The following is a 21,471-nucleotide window of genomic DNA, read 5'->3' as shown; positions in this document are numbered from 1 at the left end:
ACTGAGGGGCCGTTTACATGAGAAAAATAAGCCCGGGCTTATTCAACCCTAGGCTTACGATAAGCCCGCCTTGATCTGTCACCCAGTCGTTTTAGAGCGCGCGTTTACATGGTCAGGCGGGCTTATTCAGCTCGCCCCGAGCTGAACTAGCCCTACCCTTGACCCCCGAGCTTATCCAACCCCCAGGGCTTATTTTGTCATGTAAACGGTCAAGAAGGGCTTATAAGCGAGTTTTCCGTATTTTTCGATTTTGCCTCGTGAACCTGAGAGAATGTGGCCGTGGACAGTGCGTCTCTTTTATTTATTTCTTGGTATGTTTTCTTCTGGTTTTTGTCCAGTGGAAGGTCCTAGCCCATCCTTCACCTTCTCGAAAAATAAGTGACAATTGGAAAGGCAGTAGAAACCTGAGCCGGCATTTCTTGATCCAAATTTCATCAAACACGAACATTTACCACTGCGTTCATGTGCGATTTGAAAAATATAATGCGCGCAGAACTCGCAGTCACTCACCTGAACTCAGCCCCGTACAACCGTCATGTAAACGGTTGAAAAATAAGCCCGAGGCGAATAAGCCCGGGCTTATTTTCCTCATGTAAACGGCCCCTGATTCTACTACAGAGTCCACCAGACTTGTCGTTTCGCACGTGCAGGTAGAAAGGGATAGAGTTTACACCAGGGAGTCGTAAAATACGACTCCCTGGTTTACACCACAGATTCCACGTGGACATTATGGATCGTGGCAAGAGTCCGGGGTTATGTACTCTTGATTGTGGGAATATGTGGTGAAAAGTCCACAACATTTGTACATAGGTCGCGCACTGTTCCTCTTTAGGAGACATGAACATCCCACCTTGTGTTGGATTGTTTTTGTTTTGGAGTTGGAAGAAAGTTTGTAAGTTCAGTGTTCCTTTGCGTTTTCTGTGTGCTCCTTGCTCCTTTTGGATTATTGTGTGTGTGATAGGTGCATTGATATTAAAACAGAGAGGTTCCAGGCTGTCCAAGAGAGTGCTCAATACCGAGTGGTAGAGCAACAAAAGCAAAAGGTGCAACCTGTGCCTGGCAGAGAAATTGGCAATCGCGCAAGCACCCAAGCACCTCTCTCTCAACAAAAGGAGTGAGCTTGTGTCGAAGTGTCGCCATGAGAATAGGTACTACTTTCGCTGGTAGTTCGCTTCGCCGGCCGAGGGGGGTCGTTGTACTATAGTAGAGTGACCCCGGGGGCAATCTCCTATATAGTACAATGACCGGGGGGGGGGCATTCCACTACGGGGGTCATTCTACTATATGACACCGGTCTGCAGTGGCCGGTGCAATGCCCCTAGAGTCTAGACCTTGCCCTTGCGAGTCAGTTTCCTATTGCATGCATGCTCCACTTCAAATAATTCATATTATTCATCTACTGTACTACTTGAAGTAGTATAGTCATGGTATTACTAATACCATGACTGTAACAAACAGGTTTATCTAATACCATTAGTAACTCGGATGGTGAGCCAATTAAATTATTGTGAAAAGAAGAAGGACAACATGTTACGAGTTATGACTAACTGTCCACCCGTGAACGTAACCAGATCTTATGCAGTTGTCATAGCCCGAGAGTGAGGGCTTGTAACTTTTAACTTACTGCTGATAGCTACTGTGCGTAGAACGTGGACACACTGTGTCTTCCGGACCGTAGTTGGAACAGTTATTGTACAATATACTATACGGTGTGTGCCGGCGAGGTCACCTACCCAGTGAGACTGTAAAATGATAGGTTTGGCTGCTGTCAATAGATGAAGCGCACGACTGTGTATTTGCAGTAGAAAGTGCAATACCTGTAGTTATGAATTCGCTTTATAGTAGTAGTACGCTAGGTGTGGATATGCGTGATTGCACCTGCTTGACCATTGACTGGCTATGCTTTTAATCAAGTACATGTTGCGGTCCAGACGCCGGGTCTAGGCTTGCCCCGTTCTAATACCCTTTCACACTTTGCGTATCTTATGATGACAGCCGCTTCTAGATCCCGCAGACCTGTGCGTACGCGCGTGTATGTGTGTGCGTGTGCGTGTCCGATCGCCGTTCCGCGCAGCGGACAAAGTAGCAGTTTAGCTGCATGTTTAGCAAGTACTATCGCTACTGCCGCTGCTTGCTGTTTTCTACAATGTGTTATATCATAGCATGCTGTTGCTTTTAGCGGGAGGTTCTTTCGGTGCTCTTCTCCCAAACAGTGAACATATTCTCTGCTCTGACGAGATCAGTTGGTTATGTGTGTGTTGGGTTAGGACTGGGTGAAGTTGCGTTATGCCAGCCGTGACTATACTTGTCACAAAACGTTCCGAGGGTTAGAGACGACACAGCCATGGGCGAGACTAACCGGAACGCTGTCCGAGCGAGTTATCACAAGTGGTGCTGTGACCAGGATGGCTGGCAAGAACGAGGCAACAAAGTTCACCATTCCTAGAAGAGGCGCGAAGATCTCGGCCAGGCGCTTGTAGACGGTGCAAGCGCAGTCTAAGTATATTGAAGATGTTCAATGTATCCTGCCTCACTACTGGTTGTGTTGTTGTGGGTGCGGGAACTGGCCTCCACCAGGGAATAAAGAGGTTTGTTCTCTGTTGTGCTCGATAGGCATGGCGCAGTGATGACTGAGCTGCCTTTTGTGATGAGAATTGCATGCTGCATGATGGGCATACAGTTCGTAAGGAGGGGTATGGATGTGTCGTATCTCTCTAGTCGGTTTGGCCTGGTCCTCAGGCTGAGATGCCAGCCGGAGTGATTAGGGTGAACTATTGGCGGCCTTGTGCGCGAGGAATCATGGCATGATGTTGAGAGGCATGCATGATGCGGCTTGCACTGGTCGGCTAGGCTAAATGTGTGATGAACGGGAATCCGGATGGCGCACGAGGCTACGCGAGATGTCGCGAGTCAGGCGTGGGATCGGGAAACCTGATGCGACGGTGGTCGCTTGGCATGTTCACACGGCGGTTAGGGTTACAGTGGTTGAGTACGCTGTGCCCACGTGCAATTGGGGTGCGTACTCGTAGGCGCTCGCGGGCCGTGATCGGACGGCAGCGGCGTGGCTGAGTATATCAGGCGAGCTGAGGCGAAGAGGACTGAGTTCTTCGCGGATCAGTCGTCCTGCTAGCACTATTTGTCTACTTTGCTCGTTCTTTTGCTGTGTTGACGATGGCTCAGCAACAGCAACAACAAGGCAGAGGTGTGAATGCGCCTGCTGCAAATGTTCATCAACCGTTAGTAGCTGGTGGTGCTGCTGCGGTGGGTGGCCCTGCTGCAGTGATGGCTGCAGCAGGGGGAGCGGTAGCTGGTGCTGGAGGAGCGCCAGTTGCTCCAGCGTTCGGGAGGCCTGCGGTGATGCCCGAGGCCTACGATGGTTCCGGAGACTGGGTGGAGTATATCCAGTACTTCGATCAGTGCGCGCAGGTGAACGGGTGGAATGACCCGCAGAAAGCGCAGTACTTAGCGGTACGCCTCAGAGGTGGGGCGCAACGCTTTTTGGCTACTATACCGGCTGCAAGACGGGCCGTATGGCAGCATGTGAGTGCGGACCTTGAGCGAAGGTTCGCACCACCTGCTAATGAGCGGCAGTTTAAGGCTCAATTCCGCACGAGGAGGCGTAAATCCGGTGAGGATTTAGCGCATCTGGCGGATGATCTGCGTCGGCTGGTGGTGCGGGCGTACCCCAACATGCCGGGTGGGTTACAGGATGAGCTGGTGAGGGACCAGTTCATCGAGGCGGTATCTCCTGTGGCTTTGAGAGTGAGGCTGCAGGAGAATCCTCCGGCGACGGTGCAGGCGGCATTAGAGATGGCGCTGCACCTGGAAAAGGTTTGGCGAAGTGTTGACTTGCCAAGCGAAGCTCCGCAGAGGCTGGTGGGCCCCTACGGAGAGAGCCAGCAAACACAGTTGGTGACGGCCGCTGTGGATGTTGCTGAGGCTCCAGCGAGAGGACAGACGGACGTCCTCGAGCGTACTTTGAGCAGCCTGGTGAGGACGCTCGACCAACTACTGGAGAGGCGTGAGGCTCCAAGTGGTCAAGGAGGGCGAGGCCGAGGAAGAACTCGGGATCAGGAGCCCGCTCGACGAGTGAAGATGTTCACTTGTTGGAACTGTGGTGAACCGGGCCACAGGGCAGCCCAATGTCCTCGTGAAGCGCAGACGGGGCGCGGAGGATACGATGGCTCGAGGAGAGGGCCTTTGGGAAACGGCCAGTGACTGGGGCGATGGCCCACGTGCCTGGTCAGACCATTTCTTTGGGTCGAGATTGTAATCCGGCAGCACCTGATGAGCGTGCTGTCGAACAATCCATTCCTATGGTCGGATGCGACTCTGGAACGGGGATGTTGACCACGGGGACAATCGATGGGTTGTCAGTGGAGATGCTGGTAGATACTGGAGCGGCTGTAAGCTTAGTATCTGCGGATCTAGCCAGGAAGCTGGGCTACGATCCGGATCGACTCACGGCGGATGCGCCTGGGTTGAAGTTTTGTGGGGCAGATGGTAAGCCTTTGGTGGTGAACGGAAAAGTGGTTGTTCACCTTGGCGTTCAAGGATGTGTTTGTTCGCCGGAAATGCGGGTAGTCGATGGGCTACGATTTCCATGTGTGCTGGGACGTGATGTGCTGTCCAGCATTCCCTGTAACATAACCTCTGCGAATGGCAAGCTATGTTTCAAGGTCGAAGAAAGGCGAGGGGGTGGTGCAGATGAGGCTCCGCTCCGCTTGCAGGAGAAGATTGTTCTCCCACCACACCACGAGATGACCGTGGCGGCTGTGGTGGACACTCTTGCATTCGATGGGATGCCAGAGTTGGGGCTCACGGAACCAGATTGTGGGACTGCGAGCGACCCTGGTCTCTTGGTGGCAAAGTGTGTTGTGCGGCCACAAGAGAATCGTGTTCCCGTGCGATTGATGAATTGCACGGCGGAACAAATCACTCTGCCCAAGAGAGCCCAGATTGGCAAGCTGTGTGCAGTTGCAACTGTGGTGGACGGTAGTGAAGAGTTGGACGAGGCGAATGACTGGTGTAGCTACGGGGCTAACCAGGATTTGTGGTCTGTACTGCGAGTGGGGAACCCCGATGGTGGTCCCGGCGCAGGGAAGCGCTCTCCAGGCGGGAAGAGGCTGCTTGAAACCGGTGGTGGTGATGACGATGGTCGGTCACACCATGGCGCGATGAGGGATGATGAGGCAGTACACGAGGCCGACGTTGACCAGCGTGGTCGTGGTACGATGCCTGATGGCTGTTGCTCTCAGGAGGGTAACTGGGAGGCATGCTCCCCACCTGATACAGGCAACAGCGAGCAGCCTGTGGTTGAGGCCGAGCAGTTGGCTAGGCTCAGAACCTTGGTCGAGCAGTACAGATGTGTATTCGCTATGAACATGTCCGAGCTGGGTCGGACAGACGTGTTGAAACACGAGATTAGGACTAGCTGTGATGGTCCAGTTTATGAGCCCGCAAGGAGATTGCCTTGGAGCTCGCGAGAAACATGTCGGAAGTTGGTTGACGACATGCTTGAACAGGGTGTGATCGAAGAATCGGTCAGTCCATGGTCTTCACCAGTTGTGTTGGTGCGGAAGAAGGACGGATCGACGAGGTTCTGTGTTGATTATCGGAGAGTCAATGCAATAACCGTGAAAGATCCATACCCACTCCCGCGTATTGATGATACGTTGGACGCGTTGGGCGGTGCGATGTACTTCTCGACGCTTGATCTGTGCTCTGGGTATCATCAGATGCCAATGGACGAGGCAGACAAGGCCAAGACGGCATTTTCCACGCCTGATGGGCACTATGAGTTCCACGTGATGCCATTTGGTGTGTGCAATGGCCCGAGCTCATTTCAACGGCTGATGAGTGCCGTTTTGCGAGGTTTGCAGTGGCAGATGTGCCTGGTATACCTCGATGATATTATCGTGTTCTCAAAGACGTTTGACGAACACTTGGAACGACTGGAGGCTGGTCTTCGGTTGAAACCCTCGAAATGTCATCTGTTGAGGACAGAAGTCAATTTCTTGGGTCATGTTGTCACGAAGGATGGTGTGCGCACCGATCCGGACAAGATTGAGACCGTGTCAGAGTGGCGGTGCCCAAAGAACGTAGCAGAGGTGCGTTCTTTTATGGGTTTCTGTGGCTACTATCGACGGTTTGTGAAGGATTTTGCATCCATTTCTCGGCCGCTGGTGAAGCTGACGAGGCAAAACCAGAGGTTTTCATGGGATGGCGAGTGTGAGATCGCATTCCAATTGCTGAAACAGAAGATGTCTTCAGCACCCACGTTGGCGTATCCGAGGTTTGAGACCGATGCGCCCCCATTTGTAGTCGATGTGGACGCAAGTGGCCATGGTTTGGGAGCTGTGTTGTCCCAGACCGACGCAGATGGTCGGGAGCGACCTATTGCGTATGCAAGCAGAGGGTTGAACTCTGCCGAGAGGAATTATGGCTCGACGAAGAGTGAACTCCTCGGACTAGTGTGGGCATTTAGGCATTTCAGATGCTATTTGCTGGGTCGAAGGTTTGTCGTGCGCACAGACCATCAAGCACTAAAATACCTGAACCGTTTCAAAGAACCAAGTGCGATCGTGGCGCGGTGGCTTGAGTTTCTGAGTGATTTCGATTACGAGGTGCGTTATCGGAAAGGTAAAGTCCATGCCAATGCTGATGGCTTGTCTCGACAAGTGCAGGATCAGAGGTGTGGCACCACAGTCCCTGATGAGGTGATCGCTGTGGTATCAGACGAAAGGAGCTCAGTGGAGAATGCTGAGTCGGTCCAGAGTGACCTTCCTACGCCCTTTGTGCGGCGACGAAACTGGACATCAGCTGATTGGGCTGATGTTCAGCAACGTGATCATGAATTGACACGGCTGAGTGAGTGGCTCAGCTCCGGGTCATCTTCGCCTGACTTGACTGGTGTGAGTCCGGCTCTGAGGCATTATTTCCGAGGACGAAAATGCCTTGTGGTGCGAGAGGACGTGATATGTCGCGTTTTGCACAGTGAGAACGCAGGAGAGGGCACAAAGTTTCAAATTTTGGTGCCAGTTGCGTTGCGCGGTCAGGTGCTGAGTGAGTACCATGATCATCTAGGTCACTTAGGCGTGACTAGAACGTATCACCAGATTCGTTGTGAGTGAGGTGAAGGAACCTGAAGATGCTGAGTCTGTCGAAACGCCCCCGGCTGATGTGTATGTGCCGGACCCTACAGACTTGTTGTATTGGGATTCTGATGAGGATGCCCAGCATGAGACGTATGGCGGCGTGGACGGTGTTGGCGGCCAACCAGTTGTGCAGATCCCGCTACCAGTCAACCAGCCACCGCCACAACCAGCCCAGATTGCGGTTCAGACTCGAGCTGGGAGGACCGTCCGGCCACCGCAGTATTTTGGAATGCAAACCCAGTTGAGAAGACGACGGTAAGCCGAATGTTGTCGCCACGAGGACGTGGCAGTCTTTTCGAAGGCGCGGGGAGATGTCATAGCCCGAGAGTGAGGGCTTGTAACTTTTAACTTACTGCTGATAGCTACTGTGCGTAGAACGTGGACACACTGTGTCTTCCGGACCGTAGTTGGAACAGTTATTGTACAATATACTATACGGTGTGTGCCGGCGAGGTCACCTACCCAGTGAGACTGTAAAATGATAGGTTTGGCTGCTGTCAATAGATGAAGCGCACGACTGTGTATTTGCAGTAGAAAGTGCAATACCTGTAGTTATGAATTCGCTTTATAGTAGTAGTACGCTAGGTGTGGATATGCGTGATTGCACCTGCTTGACCATTGACTGGCTATGCTTTTAATCAAGTACATGTTGCGGTCCAGACGCCGGGTCTAGGCTTGCCCCGTTCTAATACCCTTTCACACTTTGCGTATCTTATGATGACAGCCGCTTCTAGATCCCGCAGACCTGTGCGTACGCGCGTGTATGTGTGTGCGTGTGCGTGTCCGATCGCCGTTCCGCGCAGCGGACAAAGTAGCAGTTTAGCTGCATGTTTAGCAAGTACTATCGCTACTGCCGCTGCTTGCTGTTTTCTACAATGTGTTATATCATAGCATGCTGTTGCTTTTAGCGGGAGGTTCTTTCGGTGCTCTTCTCCCAAACAGTGAACATATTCTCTGCTCTGACGAGATCAGTTGGTTATGTGTGTGTTGGGTTAGGACTGGGTGAAGTTGCGTTATGCCAGCCGTGACTATACTTGTCACAAAACGTTCCGAGGGTTAGAGACGACACAGCCATGGGCGAGACTAACCGGAACGCTGTCCGAGCGAGTTATCACACAGTCAACGAGTGCGACAAAATTGCACAAAACTGACAAGGAGTACTGAGAACATGGTTGAACAAGCGGTCACGTGCTCCTGCGTACACCAGTCACCTGGTCACCGTGCCTGCAGGGTACAACTTACGGCCTGTTTTGACCTTTTTTGGGTGCAGTCCTGCCACTCGAGTTGAACCTTGGTACATGGTGTGAAAGTTGTCGCCTGCTGGCGTGGTGACCAGGTGATTTTGGCACCCAGGAGCACGTGACCGCTTGTTCAACCATGTTCGATTGGGAATTAGGGGCGAACGCTGCATCGCAGCCTTTTCGGACCGAAACCAGTCGACTCAGCGTCCAAAAGACTACAACATATGGGCCAATCGCGGTCATCCGTGCTTTATAAGAACGAAATGGCGCTTTTAGTGACATTTTGCATACAAATCCCCATCTCGTAGGGCGCAGTCACCCAGTTTCGGTGGAAGTGCGCGAGTTCGATTGGGATTCAAGTAGGAAGGGAGCGTCTCAGCTTTCTCGGACCAAGACCATTCGACTCAGCACCCCGAAGACTACAACTGGTGAAATTTTAATTTTTGCCTTAACTTCCCCTTTAAATTTTGTCGTCATGTGCGTGTAAGCATAATGACTGTTTATACTTGTGTGTGTGTGTGTGCAGCGTGTGCGGCTTGCTCTCTCATGCTGCAAGGCCCACTGTGGGGCCTGTGGCCGATGCTGCCGCTCTACTCGTGGATTCCAAATCCATAGCTGCCGGAGATGGCTCTCTCGTCGTGCCGATTGAACATGGTCCCTGATCTCTCGGCAGACTGCCGACTTTCTGCCGTCGCGCGTCGTTTTCCATGTTGTCGGCCCCGCGAGGGGACACGTGACCGTAATGGCAGTGTTAACCAGGACCAGGTGTGTGTGTGTGTGTGTGTGTGTGTGTGTGTGTGTGTGTGTGTGTGTGTGTGTGTGTGTGTGTGTGTGTGTGTGTGCATGTGTGTGTGTGCATGTGTGTGTGTGTGTGCATGTGTGTGCGTGCGTGGGATGATCGGATCTCAACGGCCACATTAGCAGCTACATTCGGTGTTGACCCTGATATCACCCGCATCATCCGTCGCCACCGGCTTCGTTGGCTGGGTCACGTCGGCAGGATGGACGACTCACGCGCACCGAAGCAATTGCTGTTCGGCGAGCTGCCTGCCCCCCGTCCTCGTCACGGCCCGAAGAAGAGGTGGCGAGATGTGGTGTCGAGTCGACTGACCTGGCGGACCTCGGCGTGACCACCTGGCTTGAGAGTTGCCAAGATCGTCCCGGCTGGAGACGAGTTGCGAGTAGCACCCCACCTCCACGGCCCGCTCCTGATCCTCTTCTATGTGTCTGTGGACGCCCATTTCATCGACCAGGAAACCTGAAACGACATGCCAAGTTCTGCGCTCGTGTTCTCACTTGAACTTTCCGACATTCGCTATCATTGCGTACGCAATGGGAAAGATCAAGGTCAAGGTCAAGGTGTGTGTGCGCGCATGTGTGTGTGTGTGTACATGGTGTGTTTTTTTTTTTTTTTTTTGACAGTGAGGAAAATGTTATCAACTCCAAAGCACGAAAAAGGCCAAAAACTAAACCAAGAACATATGCAATAACATGTTATTTATAAAGACAGGACAAGTGAATAATTAGTCAGTCCATTGTTCATGATGATCTCCGACGGTTACGTCGGCAAGCGAGCCTCCGCCACTGCCAAAGCAGCGTGGGCTCCGCAGGAGGGTGCAAATTTCAAACCAAAATTTAAACGCCTACAACCGCGAATGCACATGATACAGGATTTCAGAAGGCTGAAGGAAATCCTGCATCTAACAAATGCCATAACATGAGAGTAATGCTCACCCCTCTTCTCCGCCAACAGATGAGCAATTCGTTTGTACAGTGCTGTTGATGCTGGACCCATTCCGCCACTGGCTGACATGACCGCCGGAACAAAGGAGGCTTGCTCAACCTGCCTCACCCGCTCCTCATAGTGCCTTCTCTTTTCTTTTTCATGTCGCTGATACACAATAGTATGTGGTGCAGATCGATTTGAGCGTGAGTGAGGATTAAAAACCCGTATATCAATAAGTGTACGCTCAAAACGACTGCCCCACAAACCATTGGCAGCGACATCCAACCGGGCACGGTCTTCCACATTTGCGGTCCGGTAGCGAAGACGCTCCCCCGTCAGCGGTTGCAGCAAGGGCTCGATGGACACACTGGTGCACACCTCGTCCAGCAGCCGGGCCGTGACGTCCCGAATACCATTGTGTCTAATGGAGGGAAACCCTCCATAGGGGCACGACAGGGAATGCGCGACAGTTGCCTCTTGGCCGCAAGAGCAGTGTGACGGTACCCTGGCCGGTGTCCATCCGTAACGGAGGCAGAGTCCGTCCCAAAACTCTCCCTTTGTTAAATTAAAATGATATTTCTTAAGTGGACGGCACGTCAGCCAGCTCGACGACCCTTTCTCCTTCGCGACGTCTATGACATGTCGTAGCGACTCCGACGCACTGCCCGATATCGCGTCGAATTCCAGTTTCTGATGACGTCGAGAAGATGCCTTGGCGTCTCTCTTGGCCGATCTGATTAACACTACCGAGTCACCGATGGAGCCATCCCCTGACAAGATTCTCCGAGACAAAGGGTTGGTCATCCGAACCGACGAGTCGTATTGTTGGCATAGGGACACAGGGTTAATCAAACCGAGCCCACCCAGACGACACGGCAAAGCCATAAGCCGTCGGAGGGTGTCGCCTGGGGGTGCACGGCAAGTTAAGGCGGGAATCAGTTCAGACTTCACAATGTCCTCCAGCGGTTGGAACATGGGTTCGGGTACCTTCATGGTACGACAGAGGAACGCCCATCTACCCCTGAGGCCCGTCACATACGCAGAATACGCAGCCTGCGGCTGGGTTTGTGCAAATACTGCTAGCTTCTTCAGTTCCCCCATCCATTCGTCCACCTTTGTTTTGATATAGCTTTGAAGAAAGCTGTCCCTTCCGATTGCTGCGCCAAGATATCGTGATCCCTCGTCCGTTATCATTACACCAGTGTCTCGAAACAATTCAGTCGCCTCCTGGTAACACCTTTCCTTGACGACAAGGACCGATTTCTTTGGGTTTACGTAATATCCATATGCCGGTCCTCTCTTGTCCATTATGTCCCACCATAGACGGAGTCTGCGAAGACGAGCAGCAGCGGATGAATCGTCCGCGAACCATGACTGCACCGCACCCGCCTCATCCGCCAAACGTATCAAGGGCATTATTCCCAACGCGTACATGTACATTGCAAGGGGATCACCCTGTGTTGTCCCTTCTTGCGACAGGATACTTTCACCGTCCACGTAGAGATGAGCTGGATCACGGTAGGTATTAATAAGAACGGTAGCAAGTGATGGACACAAGTGCCGAACATTTCTTAAGCAAGTCTGTCGATTTAGTCTGTTGAACGCATTACTTGCATCCGCCATCAGAATTCCTTCGGTGTCATCCAGCTCAAAGGCCTGCTGCATCGCATGTATTCCCGCCTCTATACCGCAATCCTGGCCAGCGCATAGCTGTATACACCCAACCGCCTCCTGAACGGCTTGGCCTACGACGGAGAGGATGGCCTTGCTTATAATGCGTCGAGCGACCTCACCTATTCCAATCGGCCGGACACCGGGTTGCTTGTCCAACGCTATCAATCTGCACGCAGTGAAAGCCGACAAAGATGCTGGGTGCACGTACGTGGAGGCTAAACGCCTTGCACACGATGCTAGTGCATCGCAAAGGCCCTGGGAGGCGTCAGAGAAACTAGCGCAAAAATGCCTCCAGTTCTCGGCGTCAACACCACTCGGCCCCGCAGCACCCTGCGTACCGAGCGCTGCACTCTTAATCGACTGACGTCCAAGGCTGCTGAAATAGATCGGATGAGGTGGAGCAGGTGGATCACCACCAATAACGGCGTCCTCGCTCATCGGCTCTGCGGGTGGATGTTTGTCTTTCAGGATATCCCGGACAGTGCGTCCGTCAATCTCGTCGTCCAACTGATGCACGCCTCCATCATCACCGCTTGTCAAGCCACGGAGCGCCTTGCCCACTTTGCCCGCGGTGACATAATCTGCAAAACGCCTAGCAGGGTCAACCGACGGACCCACTGAATCACGTTTATGTTTGTTCTTGGACGATAGAAGAGAGGTCTGTATGGTGTCCGCTTCCCGTTGCAGCTCTGCAAAATCTCCCTTCGACCACTGGTCCATGCGGCGCTCAAGTATTTTACCATATTTATTATTGTCACAGTCCGGCTTCTGCAGCATTAGCATCTGGTAGACGGCTGCAATCTTGAGTGCGATCATTTCATACGATCCCCCATCTCCGAAGCAGGAATAGAACGATGTCAAGGTAGTGATAAATCGTCTTCCAATATTTCCAGACGGCACAGAGAAAGCATTCGGGCGAAAGTGAACACATTTGTTATATGCAGCCTCTATGGCTCCAGCTGTCTCCGCTGCAGACAAATCACCAAGCCTGAACGACGGGTCGGAGCTAGCTATGGGTTCCGGCTGGGGCAGATCCAAGCCGGTCCGGACATCAGCTAAGCCCTGCACACGCAAGGTCGACATAGCGGTATTCACTTCAACAGCATCCCCGGACGTGTGCCCCCTGGTCTCCCGGGAAGCAGAGTGTAAGTCACTTGTGGCTGGTACCGAATTACCACGCACAGGTCCCCCAGGCAAGGACCCGGTGTCATACACGCCCGGCGAGCATACCGGAGCAAAAGTGTCGACAGCGGAATGCGGATCAACCGCTTCCTGTCCATCAGGTAAGTTGGTATCAGCTCCGGTTTTAAAGGGTTCAATTTGTTTGTCATTTCTAGTATTGTCCATTTCACCATTGTCAGCTACCGGTAAAGACCGTGCATCGAGGCTCCTTTCCAGCCGGCCAGCAGAAGAGAGAATGAGATCGCCCGACACTGGTTCATGTCCAGGTAGAACCGGCACTGGGCAAGCAGGAATACCCCGCCGCTGTGCCAAGCTGGAGTCAGCACCTCCCAAGGAACCACGAACCACTGTGGTACAGTCGCTTGGTCCATTGGAGTGCGCCGCCATCGGCACAAGACCTCTATCATCAGCTCGAGGTGGATGCGGATTGCGACATTTCCCATCCATCATTGGCCTGCAGTTTGTACAGGGCTGCTTGAGGCCGCAGCATCTACAGTCTCTGCACAGGTCACCGTTTGCAGCGCAGCGACAGCACCCCACCTGTCCGCTGTGGCCCTTCGCTCGCTCCCGCTGGCGTACACGGCTGCGCAGCGCGTCTACTTCACGTCTTGACGCTTCCTGCGCCCATACAGATTGGATATCGACATCGTCTTCCATCACGCGTGTACGGTCTGGACACCGCCGTGGCACCTGTGACCATTACACGGTACGGGCTGAATCCGAATGCAGAGTCACAACTCCATGGTGCTTCGAGAGGGAAAGTGATTCCGTAAAAAGAAATATCGAGGAAAACAACGAGATTCCAAGACCTCCAGCAAGTCCTTCATGCTATGGGAGAGTAAACTCCCCGAACAACTCCGTTCGTAGGCGCAGTATGCCCTAGTGCACTGGAAAAGTCGAAAACTCGAAGAAATTCCTCCAAGAAATTCCTCCAATATCAGAGCCCAGAAACGCTCAACCGCTCGCCACGAAGCCAAGTAGTACTACTTAGTAGTACATGGTGTGTGCGCGTGCGCGTGCGTGCGTCTGGGATGGTTGTGTGCGGGGGGGGGGGGGGGGGGGCTGGCTGTAGGTAGGACTGGTGACTAATGGTGGCCATCTGCGCAGGAAGTAGTGCGTGTGTGTGCCCAGCTTGAGACATCCTCTATGCGTCACCGGGTCCACAAGGGACTAACTACTGAGTACTATTGGAATCTTGGACAAAGTAGTCGCCCTGACCATTCCTGAATGCCCGTAGGAGCACAATACAATCCAATGGTGTCTATCCTTTGGGAATTTAGTATGACAGCTCGGCGGTAGATGTACGTTTGAAGACACATGTACCAGGTGTAGCTGGGATGTAGCAGTGTGCAGTTCTGGATCTGCACACTCGGTCTTCATGCTCGACTGCCAACTCGTGAATGATGCGGACAAAAGCGCTACAAGAAGGATGCGGGTTTCAGGGAACACCACTAGCACTGTGTTCGCAGATTTGCATTGCTATCAGCCCCGGCTTAGGTCCATCTACCCTGAGACTGTGAGAGCTAGAGGCGAGAGGGGAGCTGCTCAGCCAGGTGGTTACCTGTTCACTCTAATGATGATCACAACTGAAACGTAGGATCTAGAAATGCCTGAAATGTACTGATTTCACGCGTGGAGATTTCGTTTGCAGATCTGTTATCAGCATACTGTCTGGTGTAGCTTTTCGTGTTGCTGGAGTGGAGCCCGGAGGAACGCCACAATACTAAACACTTGTTTCCTACTTTTGGGTGGACGAAGCTCAATGCAGACTTCACAAGTCATGTAGGTTTCCGTGTGCGAAGAGGCGACACGCAGCCATGGCCACATGGGCAGTGAACGTTCTCGCCCTCGTCCAGCGCTGCTAGATTAGTACTCGTAGCGGTACTCGAGCTAAGACCGCGAACAGCCTCACATCCTTCGCAGGAGGACGCACTGATTGACTGCAGCTCTATGCTGTTCAACTACCGGTAGATTAGCGGAAAGATTACCCGCAAAGAACTCTTGGTTGGCATGCAAAACAGCGGCAAGAGACCATCATCGGAGTACACTCGTCGTCATCGCCTTGAAAGGCGCTGTGGGATTGGCCGACCACTGAACAGTCGGGGGGAGTCTGAGGGAGGCTGGATTACAAGGTTGCCGACAAACATCAGGGAGTAGACTACATGTACTCGAAAGATTTTCCTGATTTCCTGAGCCGGTGGCCGCTTGAGTTGCTTATAAAAGTAAAGACAAAGTGTGTATAGTCATCTATCTCCGGCGCATGGCATCTGATCCAGGCGTTCAACAAGTATTCCGACAAAAATACCTGGACTTGGTCTGCTTACTAACCCAACTACTGGCCACTGCTTTGGAGTTTGACTGAGACTCATCCGGAGAGATCGGCGACATTTCGTTTGGCCTGTGTGCAACGATGGGATTCCCACTACTGCTGCATTCATATAAACATCCTGCAGCTACACGTAAAATGGGACGGTGGTATCAATCAGGGATTGCCGGGGTGAGTAGAGAGTTCTATAACTACTGTGGATTTTACGTGATAGTTGACAGCGGCGGAGAAACTGCTGCTGCTGCTGGTGGTGCCACGTCAGAGATGGTCCTGATTTGCCTCTACATGTATTTGCCCCAGCTACACACATCACCCCCCCCCACACACACACACACACGCACGCGCACACACACACACACACACACACACACACACACACACACAGACACTCACACACACACACACACACACACACACACACACACACACACACACACACACAGACACACACATACACACACACACACGGTAGGGTCTTTCTTAGCGCCCACACCAACACCGTGGCCCAGAACACACACAATTCCCCGATTTTGATTCTCAATATTCTCGTGGCTGTTCCATGCAGAAAATGGCAATTCTGACCAAAAAAGCATGCAAGCCAATAGCACTGCATATGTTCCTCCTTCCCCCGCCATACATGCAATTCTAGGGTCCTGCATACATGTATGTAGAGGGTGTACTAGAACTAGTATTATCAGAGGCTGGGTGCCATTCCTGCTAATGTCCGGGGTAAACAGGCGCGTGCGCCGGTGCCCTTCAAGGGGGGGGGGGTTCCGGGGCCTCCCCCAGGGAAATTTTTCTGAAGCAAAATCCTGCATTTTGAGCGGAAAAAAAAGGGGGTTCCGGGCACCCAGGAACCCATACGGGGCACGCGCCTGGTAAATCATGAGAGGTATCATCTGGGATAGTGTGGCTAGAATACAGTAGTCTATGTGCACTGTGACCTTCTAAAATGCATGTTCATGCATGATGTATTTTATGGATGACATGAGGGGAACTCCCATATACATTGTACATCACTCTGCATAGTCACTGCCAATAATTAAGTAGCATTATAATAGCGGAGGGGTTGTCATAGCAAGTCGTGAAGTGAACATGCATGGTCAGTATGTCAAGAATAGGAGTGGGGATGAACTATCATCATCTTGACCCCATAGTGACCCCATAGTGACCCCAGTTGTGACCCCAGTTGTGTAGACTTGACTAGGGATGTACACTGATTATGTACAGTAGTAACAAGTCACTGAATCAATGACATGATTGGGATGCCCTCTTTTCACAACTTACTTGCGAAACACCACCGTGACCCAGTCATGGTGTTCACTTTGTAGAAGCCCTGCATCACTTGCAGATAAGCATTGCATGGTAGATCTATGGATAAGCACCATGCATACGCTGATGTAAGGTGCCCGGCCCATACCCAGTGAACAAGGAAGTGAGAGGGAGAGACAGACACAATAGGACAGATAGATGGATATAATGGCTAGTTAGGTAGGCAGGTAGGTAGATAGATAGTGATATTGAGGGGGGGGGGGGTATGAGTGTTGCGAAGCGGCGAGAATTCGAACAGCGGAGTCTTATCAAGCAATTTACCATTTTAGCATACTAATGCTGAAAAGAGGCAATTTTCCCTGCTTTCAGTAGACATTCATTAGACAGTTGAGAACGTCATTGGTCTATTGTGAATTGCTGAATAGGGGTAGTTTTTCCTGGTTCATTGAGGTAGTCTGGAGCTAGTCTAAGATACAATCTGGCAAGTAAACTGATTGGACTGGGTCACAGGTGTTTGTCATGGGCAACTCGTGGTAAATTGTGATGGGTTGTATCGGTGGTTGAACGCAGCCAAAGCTGCACATTGTCACGCGGCGACATACATGTGTGTCACTGCTCGCCGCTTGAATTAATATTGCAGAGCCTACACTTCTCGAAAACGTATAAGATTGGTGATGGCGTGCATTCATACATGTTTGTACCGAATACAATTCTGACTTAGATGCTTTGTGCTGCCATATTAAATTATGCCGCTTGTTGTTCAATAGGTTAGGCGGTGATTGGTTCAGCCAGTCACTCTGATGAGACCTAAGAAGAGGGGAGGAAAAGCTAGCCATCCAGGGAATGTATACAGGGCCGGCGGAACCGGTCAGGCTAGTCCGGCCATGGCCGGACCACTTTCCCAGCTGGATGGTCCATGCGATTCATGCAAAACCGGTGTAAAAAAACCCAGAGGTACATGACTCGACTGCCGACGTGTGATGTGCTTCGAAGTAGCTCAGGACTCCTTGACCGGCACTGTATGGCTGATATGGATCAAAAAAAGTTGTGTTTGTGTTCTTTTACTATAATTTTCTGCATTTTCTGGAGGCTTAGAGATGCCCAAATTCGCTCTATTTCACGTAAATTTTAAATATTTCTCCCGGGGGAGGTCCCTCGGACCCCCCCCCCCCCCTCAAAGGTTCGCCGGACCACTCCCAAACTCCTTCCTCCGGCCCTGGTATATGTGTCGCTAACAATAAGCTGTATCTATCACTATGTGTTTGTGCACTAGGCTTTGAAGCTATTACTGACAGCGGTTCTTCTGCCATTGATTGAGGCAACTACAATGTCTGCTTCTTCCACATGCCCGCATGCCAATGACATTGTGCTGCGCTCGGATATGGAAAGATTTATAAGCAACAAGAAGCTGTCGCCGAGAATTAATCTATCCCAGTGTGGCTGCCATTATGGTATGCTGTGTGTCTGTGGTCCTGACGCATGCAAGGGGAGCTGCCCGGAGCAGTGCACAGGACGGTGTCCACCTGACAGACCATTTCCAAGGTATACCGATCGCAGTCAAGGAGAAGCGTGCAGAGCCATTGATCTTTTCAACCACACTGACGCACAGTGCTCATCATGCTGCGGACCACTTGACTGCGCTGAGGACGAGTACCAGTTCATGTGCCTTTGCTTGCCAAAGAGTGTACGACCGAGAAGTTTGGATAATCTAACAGGTCAGTGTTCAACGTCCAATGAACTTTCTGCAGACCGATGTTATTTCATGTTGTTGTTTAGGGCTGTGCAGTAACCCTCATGTTCCAAAGTACTGGATGGTACATTGAAAGGGCTGCATACACACACAGCCTCCACGGCACTTTGAGCATCCTTTGCACACTAGCCTAGTAGTAGGTGCATTCTTCAAGGGAAGGGTTACATAATTATGATGTATTCCCTGGAGATCAGATGCACGTTAAATCACATCTGGATCATACTTTAAAAGTGTGTAGACCTGAGGATCACCCTCCCCTCACCTCGACTTGGTTGTGCACTCTCTTTCTGGTAAGCGTCAAAGCTACCTGCCCTTCAAGGCTTGTGCAAAAAAACCCTCGCTGTATTTCTCACAGTCAGGGCACTCTGGCGTTGATGCTTTCAGCCGGTCAAAACAATGCTGTTTTCGGTTCACTGGACTTCACTGGCCAACACTGCATACGTACATGTATGTTCTAGTGCATGTATGTTCTAGTATAATGATAAAGAAGCCTTGCTTGGTGCTAGTTTAACATGTTTTTCGATTTTGAATGGTCGCAAGACCGGGACTCTGCCAACCGGGTTATGGTTGTAGTCAGGAGCACTACGCGTCCTCGCCTTGTAACATGCTGTCAAAATCGAAAAACATGTACGTTCTACTACGTCTCAGATACTCCTACTGTACCAACTGCAGTTGCAGATACATTTTATAACCTACTACTTCTGGGGCTATATCAGTAGTCCTTCTTTCAAAAATAGGACAGTTCTTGTTGTAATACATCCTTCTCTGTACATGTGTGTGTATGTGTGTATGTGTGCTGAATGTTGATTCCTTTAGAGTCTCCTTTCTCCTCTCCCGGGGAGACGCACGTGACCAGTTTTGGCAGTGAGCAAGTACAGTATGTGTGTGTGTGTGTGTGTGTGTGTGTGTGTGTGTGTGTATGTGTGTGTGTGTGTATGTGTGTATGTGTGTGTGTGTGTGTGTGTGTGTGTGTGTGTGTGTGTGTGTGTGTGTGCCGTGTTACTATTATAGCTTTCATGGCTGAGGTTGTTGGTATGTCTGTTGGCTCTGGGTTCTCAGTACTCAGTAGCCGAGGCTGGTTGGTAACATAACTCCAATTTCACTTCAAGGTAGCAGTGCATCTAGTGTCTGCTTCTATTCAATTAGCATGCTGTCTATACTGGTTACCCCAGCAAGTGTAGGGCCATGGTGTGCATAGATAACTATCTTGGCCATTCCATGCCGATGTACTCCGTGCGGTGTAGACCAAGTGTGCATTGGTGGTCGATTCACATGGCTCCGCAGGTTGTGTGGATTGGACAGTTATCTGGCGCTAGTCTTGATCTGTCTCATTCAGATCGTGTCCGTTATCGTTGCTACAAGAGAAAATCTGTGGGTGCACATCCAATGCATTTGCAGATCTGCGTGTGTGCGTACGCACATACATTCATGTATGTGTACAATATGTTGCTGGCGCTCGTGATTTTCCTATGCACAAGAATTGTTTGAAAGTTGCATGTACGACATCACGTCTGCTTGCGATGATGATACCCACGGTTTTCTAGATCAAATGCCAGTTTTACTGTGTGCCATGCCCTGTAGTGTTGTCATGGATACCACCAACAGCCAAGCCACCCGTTGCATCCGAACCACCTAGCACATTGCCCAATGGTCGCTCGGTTACCAATGTGCCGGCTATAGCTATTCTGTGCACACTGTTAGCTGTGTTTGCTGCTGTGGGCTGCACGGTGTGCGTTGTTCGCCACTGGTGCCGGAAACCAAGTAAGTTGTTATTGTATATCTAACTGCTTTTCATTGAATGCCGCACTTCGCTGGTGTATGCCACCGCATGGACATGCACATGCCGGTTGTGTGGACATGCCATGGAGCATGTCATCATCGAACAAAAGAAGATAGTTGAGCTCGAATAATGAGGCAGTATTAAACGTAAAATAGAAGAAGAAAAGACATGAGAACGAGCTATGAAGCAACAACTGTATCCACGGCTTTGTTGCTGTGGGACTTAGCTTGTGCACATTTCCGCTGCGCTCACCTTCCCCTCTTTTGTCCTACCTAACTTTAAACCTTCCAAGTTGGAAGGTTGTTGGTTTGCACACTGGAGATGTGTTAGAGCTAGGTGTTAGGTCATTGAATGTCTCTGTAGCCTGTCAGTTTTGTGCCCTGCTATCGCACATTCTAACTGCTCATTATCTTGTTACAGTCGTGGATAGTTGCTTCATAACACGTTCCCATGTGTTTTCTTCTTCTATTTTAAAAGAAGATAGTGCTATTAATTTTCATGTTGTCCTCATCTATCCCATGTCGCATTCTGTAATGTGGCCTACTTTGCAGTCTTGAGATGATCCGACATGCTTTTAAAGTGCTTGTGAACACTTTCATGAAGTGTCCCCGTTCAGCAGAGTTGCTCTGAGTACCTTCAGAAGTATCCGATTTACGTGATTGATGTGGCTAACCAGTGTGATCATCTGAGGCATTGCCCATTGTTACCATGTCAGTCTGATGTGCTGGTTAGTGTACTGCACGTGGTCATGTGACAAGTGTGAAGTAACTGTGCTATTTTCAAACAGGGGATCCGATGAGCAAGCACCATAACATTGTGCCGCCCAAGCCTAGCTGTGCCTATGATCGACATGGTAACCTCATATTTGTACGGCCGACCGCACTACCACGCTTCTTCACCTGTGATGCCGCAGCGGATGATAGCACACTTGAATGCATTCTGGCGGAAATCGGGGCCGAGCGCCACAGATTGTCGACATCACAAGAATCTCTAACTCCACATGAACATACTCGTACACGTCGGCCTTCCCTTGCATGGCTGTAGGCTGTTCGGATATCTTTCTCATTGCAATTTGAAACTTGGAGACAAATAGTATTGGGCAATGCTGTACACGGTTGACTATGAACAAAGCAATCCAGTCAGGAACGCTTACCTCTATAATCCTATGGCTAGTACTGATTTCTTTGATTTCTTTTAATTAAAGACATGTTTTTTAGGCCTATCAACACAGAGAAATGATTCAGCTCGCGTTACATCCGATGCTGAAATGTTTACATTTACTAATTAGTACATGTAGCGGTTACTCGACGAAAATCTCACCTGTGAGACGAATACATCTGTGTTACGGTATGTTTCAACACTC

At 51.0% G+C, this 21,471-nt stretch overlaps 1 protein-coding gene across 5 annotated transcripts; it reads left to right on the top strand.

Annotated features, from left to right (window-relative positions):
- Window positions 1-8,944: 8,944 nt before the first annotated feature.
- On the top strand, window positions 8,945-21,331 carry LOC135808954 (uncharacterized). Of its 5 annotated transcripts, none has more exons than XM_065322204.1 (5): window positions 8,945-9,163; window positions 17,852-18,293; window positions 19,145-19,192; window positions 19,910-20,089; window positions 20,896-21,331. In XM_065322204.1, the coding sequence occupies exons 1-5, from the start codon at window positions 9,023-9,025 to the stop codon at window positions 21,150-21,152; spliced, it is 1,068 nt and encodes a 355-aa protein (XP_065178276.1). In that variant the 5' UTR covers window positions 8,945-9,022; the 3' UTR covers window positions 21,153-21,331. The 5 variants fall into 5 exon arrangements, 3 of the variants coding, with proteins under 3 accessions (XP_065178276.1, XP_065178277.1, XP_065178278.1); XM_065322205.1 differs by lacking the exon at window positions 8,945-9,163 and adding an exon at window positions 9,543-9,757; XR_010552151.1 differs by lacking the exon at window positions 8,945-9,163 and adding an exon at window positions 14,449-15,477 and having other exon boundaries at window positions 19,145-19,200; window positions 20,896-21,089.
- The last annotated feature ends 140 nt before the right edge of the window (window positions 21,332-21,471 follow it).

Source organism: Sycon ciliatum, chromosome 2, assembly GCF_964019385.1.
Source record: "Sycon ciliatum chromosome 2, ocSycCili1.1, whole genome shotgun sequence".
Classification (NCBI taxonomy): domain Eukaryota; kingdom Metazoa; phylum Porifera; class Calcarea; order Leucosolenida; family Sycettidae; genus Sycon; species Sycon ciliatum.
Note: the sequence above shows the minus strand (reverse complement) of the source record. Positions and strands in the feature narration are given on the sequence as shown.